The sequence below is a fragment of the Sturnira hondurensis genome, unplaced genomic scaffold (assembly GCF_014824575.4).
Source record: "Sturnira hondurensis isolate 20B ecotype Veracruz unplaced genomic scaffold, ASM1482457v3 Scaffold0000880, whole genome shotgun sequence".
Classification (NCBI taxonomy): domain Eukaryota; kingdom Metazoa; phylum Chordata; class Mammalia; order Chiroptera; family Phyllostomidae; genus Sturnira; species Sturnira hondurensis.
Window position 1 is genome coordinate 12,007,907 of NW_028073511.1, and position 6,000 is coordinate 12,013,906.

The following is a 6,000-nucleotide window of genomic DNA, read 5'->3' on the forward strand; positions in this document are numbered from 1 at the left end:
GGCAAGCTCCTGGTCACCCACCAAGCTAGAGACATGACAAAGTAAAAAATTAATGAGCTTCCGAATCAAGCTTCCCACATGCTGATCCTTGAAACGAAGTCAGATCAGCAGTAGCAAGATAGAAGGGAGTGTGGGGAGGAAAAGCAGGGGATTAGAATGACAAAACCACAGCCACCAGCTGTTGGATAAACCTTCTGTGAGTTGTTGAACTTGTCAGTGCCTGCAGCAGGCACTTTGGAGTGGACTGGCAAGATGGAATTAATTTTTAATACTCATGGTTCTCCCAGCCCCGGTCCCAAAACAAAGAGACACACCGTGTTTTGTTTAGCTTGGAATGCCTCTCATTAACTGCATCCCCTGGTGATTTTTCATCAACATGACAAGCTGGTTGAACCATTGAAGGACTTGCTTTAATGTGCAATTTTAGAAACTGTTTCTCTTCTTTCCCCTACTTCTCCTTTCCAATCTTTAATTAGTAGGAAAACTACTATCTGGGGTGAAAGGACATCAAAACCCAAAGCAGCATAGATGGCGATTCAAGGCACATGCTCGGAGACTGTGTAGAGGTGCTGGTGTGGGTCTCAATAATAAAGAATGCTTTTTTTTCTTTCTGTGCTTATACGCAGAAGCAAAATTCTGGAAGAGAAGATTTCCTAGAGTCAGAAACAAGTTGGCAAATGTGAATGGACAGCAAATTCCTAAATTGTGAAGCATATTAGAGGTGAACTTAGAAGTTGATGTCTCATTCTAAAGAAGGAATAATTTATGACTATATTGTACTTTTATAAACAGAGGCACCCTGTGAGAACTACCACTGTGTCCAAGGAACACTACCAAACCTCTGCCTTTTCCTATAAGAAGTCTAGGACCTATACTTTCAGAGATTATTATGGTATAAAATTAATCTGAAATGGATGGTAGACTGAACCAACGAGAAAATGAAGCCCCAGTATGCATATGGAGCCCCTAAAATAAGTCAGGCATTAGCTCATAATCTCTCTCTCTCTCTCTCTCTCATTTCCTTTTCCCTCTGAGCTTGAAGGAGAATTCCACCAACAAATGCCTTTAACTCGAGGATTAGAAAGAGCAGTAGAAATCAGCTGTGAAGTACAGAGGAAGGAAGAGGTTGGGTCCCTGAGTCCCTTAGCCATGCTGAGACTCAGGACAATTGCAGCTGTAACATGAAATACTGATGCGCACACTGGTGATCTCTGTGGCTCCTCTGTGGGCTTCAGTTTAGGTGAGGATTAGAATCAGATGCAGGTTCAAATCCTGGTTCTGCCATTTAATACCTGGGCAATTTTTTATGTCATGGACAAATTATTTACTCTCCCTCAGCCTTAGGTTGCTCATCTATAAAAACAGGATAATAAATAGTTACCCCATGAAATCATTGTCATTATTAAATTAATGTGCATAAAGCACAGAGCTTGATACACAAGCACTCAATACTTATGTTTCCTTACTCCAATCTCAGATTCCTCATAACTACCACCCACCGTTCCTCTTGTACTGGCGAAGCAGATTCCCTGCCTCATTGGTAACCCGCACGTTGATAGAACAAGCACACCCTCAGACCAAGCGAACACACTGCTCCATCCTTAGAACCCACCTTGAAAGCACAGCTCTCTGATAGTCCTGGACGTGGGCTGCCTACCACCTGTCCCCCAGAGTGCACTTGCAGGCGGTACATGCCCTCGTGGGCTTCAGACAGCAGAGATCTGAGGGCAGAAAGTGGAAATCCTTGTGAACCAAAAACTGAATTGCCACAGCTAGCAGCCCCACTCGACCACTTTGAATTTCCTCCCTGCTCCTTGTGAAGAAGGACTAAACCAAAGGATTCCTAGGTTTCATTTTTGATCTCCTAGATCCACTCCTCTATTAGACTCTAAAGATTGGATCCTTCAGAAAAATATATATAAATATATGTATATAGATAATTTTTTCAACAAATTGAAAGTCACTAGTGTAAACTTCCTAAGTTTATAGTTCATAGTTTAGAACAATAGATTATCAGGAGTGCTATACAAATTATATTAAACTCAACAATTACACTAAGGACTAAAGCGAATCTCCTTGCTAGCTGGTGTTGGGTTTATGCACAGTCATTACAATTATGCCTATTCCAAATGATGAGTTCTTTAGAGGGCAAAATGGTACCATTTACTGAAATCTTAATAGCTATAGAGCTCCATGCAGAAAAAGAAAAAGAAAAAAGCTGCAAACACAATTTAGCCCCTCCTTATAAATATCTCAAAATCCTCAAAATTTGTCACCATATTCTCATCCTCCCTTACGCCCGAGGGACCTGATAGAGACCTTTTAAGAAATACATTCACATGGAACATTTTTTAAAAACTATAGCAGATAATTGCAGCCACAGCAGGCATGGCTCTAATTTGCTACCAAAAACCACTGAGAGAAGCAAAGCACTTGTCCTGTCTGCTCTTCCCATCCTGGGACAGGTATACCTGGTCCTGCACATGATCACCGGCAAGTCCAAGAAGAGGGGAGAGACATCACAGGGGATGCTGGGCAGGGCAGACACACCCACATTCACCAGGTGTATTTCCAGCTGAGAGCCATTGGCGGGATAAAGGAGACCGGACTCCAAATCTAAACACGAGGAAAAGGAGAATCTCAGCCAAGCAGAGCTGTGATCCACACAGGAGAATATAAAAACATGACCACGTGAGGGCAATGTGAGACACTGAGTTTGCCTAAGGATTAAATTAACACTCCTCATTTCCAAAGACATTTGTGACTGCAATATAAATGAGTGTTCTCATTTATAAGTTTATTTGAAAAGTTTTATCTCCTCAGATTCATCCATTTAAATCCAGGAAAGAATACTTCAGCCCTTAAAATTACCCTTTACTGTGGTAGTGGTGGATACACTAAGCCATGGTTTAGAAGCCCCCACAAATTATCTAAAAGGAGGATAACCAAGGTTCTAGGGGGACACATTGCCAAGTCCTATGCTAAGTGCTTCCATATCTCACTTAGCATTCATAGACTCCCATCCCACAGCTTGGGATGGGAAAGTAGACACAGCATATAATGTGCTCTTCTGTGACATTAACAAGTGAGCACCTGGAAACACAGAAGTTGGTCAGTTGGCCCATCTCCCTTCAGGCCCCCTTTCACAACTGTTCTTAGACAAGGAAGAAAACCACAAACTCAGGTTCCTTAGAATTTTTTAGATTAATGATTAAGGAACTTGCATTTGATAAGACACAGACCTACCATTAAAAATGATTGTGATCCATGTTCCCCCTGCAAGGCTACCTTCTTTAGGTTCAATGTGGAAACTCAGGCAAGGCACTGTAAGTAAGTAAGAAAGACACTGGTTTTAAAGGTCAGATTCAAGCCACCAGCTTCTCAGGCGTTATGAAGCAAAATTTACCATTCATCGGAATCTCTAGCCCTGGCTGGTGTAGCTCAGTGGATTGAGCACGGGCCTGTGAACCACAGGCCTCGTGGTTCGATTCCCAGTCAGGGCACATGCCTCGGTTGCAGGCCAGCTCCCGGCAGGGGACTCAGGAGAGGCAACCATACATTGATGTTTCTCCCCTTCTCTCCTTCCCTTCCCCTCTAAAGATAAATAAATAAAATATTTTTTAAAAAAATCTCTAGAAGGGCTTGACAAAGAGCAGATTACTGAGCCCCACCCCTGGAGTTTCTGGTTCCCTACACATGTGTCCAGGCCCAAGATTTACATGTCTGACCAGGTGCTGCTGGTGCTGCTGGTGCTGCTGGTCGAGGGACCAGATCCTCAAAACTCCTATTGGAAAGCAAGTCCTGACTGATTTTCTCGTCTTAGACAACCAAGCCCCAGTGATCACCAGCACAACCCTGCATTTCTCCTTTCTCTGTAAAAAGCCTCAAGAACACTTTGGATACCTAATTCAGCTCAGAATATCTCTTCTCTCTCCCACTCTTTAATAAGGTAGTCATAATTAATTGTAACACCATCACTTATTTCTCATATTTATACTTCCCTCTAGAGAAGAAGAGAAAGTTCTAGATGCTGTCCCTATTTTACTCTTCCAGCTCAGTACGCTATTCTCTGGTTTGCCCCAGTTTTGAATACATGATCAGAATGACTCCAAATAAATAAAAAATTTTCTAGATTTTTGCTTTGACTGTACAGAGGGGGTCTGAAGCGTGGATCCATGCTGGAGCTTCCTTAAAATAAAAAATAAAACACTAGATACTTCACATGTGAGGTTAGGTTGTGTTCTCCTATAGAGACCATTGGCTGAATATGACCTTAATTAGGCGTTCATCTTTGAAGATGCTCCCAAACATGCTTTGGTCAGAGTAAAGCCATTTCAAGCAAGCCAATAAACATCAGTCAGCTACTCGGCGAGATCACAGATAAGAAAAGTGTTATTTACAGAACAATGTTCAGTTTCTGTGTCAGAAAAGTTCAGTGATAACCCAGGCCACCTAACTCTGGCTAGCCTAGGGCTTCTGCGTGCAGCTCTCCAGGCGGTACACTGCACAACCAAGGGTGAAGGGAAATCCTTCACATCAAAACAATCATTCACGGCAGTCCAGCAAGACCAGCCCTCGTTTACACCTCAAAGGTACATTAGATACTTGCACCTAAAGAAAACTGAAAGCAAAAGCCATAAAATGATACAGAGGATAACTAGATTCACAGAGAAAATTAGAGACATGATTTTTTTTAAAAAGAGATTTTAACATGAGTGGTCATTAATTTCTATGAAGAGTTATTCCCATGGGACATCATATGACCCCCAAAAAATTATAAAAGAAAAGTTATGTTATTGTTAAAAGCTCTAAACTATAAAAGCAACCTCCACTGGTCATTAAAAATCAAAGTATATATTCAGAACTATTTAATATATAACCTCAACTACTAAGCAGAAAAAAATAATTATTAAGCAGATGAAATCTAAACCCAGAGCAGATTGTTCAACACTTTCACCCAAAATAAAATTTTAAGTATCAATAAACCAGTTCTGAATGTAACCTATTGTGTTTATCTATAATTCCTTCAAAATATATCCTACTTACCTGCCAAAAGTAATATTTCAATACTCTTCAGAGACATCAGCCAAGCAATCATCTCGTTCACTTAAGTCAATTCTCTCAAAATTGCTCAAATGTGAAAAACATTTTCAATTTTGACTGGAGCGGCATAAATTTCGTGCTTCATAAAAAATAAAATAAAAATTATAACTTTTAGCTTAAATACTATTATTACTTTACTATGCTAAAACTTGGGAAACTAAGGAAGTAATACTAATATGGCCCTAGAGTATTCAAAGTTCAAAGAGTATTCAAAAACATCTTCCCAAGTTCCAGCAAAAAGGATAACCTATGAATTTTATACAAAATCATCACTATTTCAGCCCCTACCCTTATCCCACCAAATTATTTTATGCATATGTAAGTTGAGTAAAAAATAACTTCTCTCATTAACTCATTATTGAACAAAAGCTTAATTTTTTTAAATAAGTAAATTCTTGATATTTATTAAATCTAGATATAACATAAATAAATATTTGTTAATGGTGATTTGAGGGAAGGGTATGTTTGTTTTTTGAAAGAGTCTCAGTCTTTCAGGGGAGAAAAAATACAAAAAAGGTGAAAAGTTTAACAAAGTAAATGTTAAGTAGGGTAATGGATTAAAAAATGGTACTAATGGGAACTTCAGGAGAATTGTTATCCTCGCACTAGAGGAGTAAGCGAGGCAAGCAACAGGGGGAGCAAAAGCTGGACCCTTCGAACTAGATTCCATGACCCCAGGGTCTCTGTGCCCCATTCCACAACGCCGATATGCCGGCCACTCTCCTTAAACACTGTCTTCCTTGTGCTAGTCTTCTGCTCAGAGCTTTCAGTTCAGTGCAAAACCACCATCATTTATATAATAAGAAGAGTACTTTGTAGGATTTGTTTCAAGATTAACTGAAGATTATATATGTGTGTGTATATAATAACCTCATATATATACAATCACTTCATATA

The 6,000-nt window shown here is 40.0% G+C and overlaps 1 protein-coding gene across 4 annotated transcripts in view; it reads right to left on the reverse strand.

Annotated features, from left to right (window-relative positions):
- PKHD1 (PKHD1 ciliary IPT domain containing fibrocystin/polyductin) overlaps positions 1-5,178 on the reverse strand; it is a 457,981-nt gene extending 452,803 nt beyond the window's left edge. For 3 of the 4 annotated variants that reach the window (XM_037054718.1, XM_037054725.1, XM_037054714.1), the window contains exons 1-4: positions 5,047-5,178; positions 3,247-3,324; positions 2,472-2,616; positions 1,613-1,721 (exon numbers count right to left, since the gene is read on the reverse strand). In XM_037054718.1, the coding sequence (XP_036910613.1) occupies positions 1,613-1,721; positions 2,472-2,616; positions 3,247-3,324; positions 5,047-5,098 (384 nt within the window). In that variant the 5' untranslated portion in view covers positions 5,099-5,178. Of the gene's footprint in view, positions 1-1,612; positions 1,722-2,471; positions 2,617-3,246; positions 3,325-5,046 lie in introns of those variants that run through there. The other variant, XM_037054729.1, reaches the window with a different exon arrangement.
- Positions 5,179-6,000: the final 822 nt, after the last annotated feature.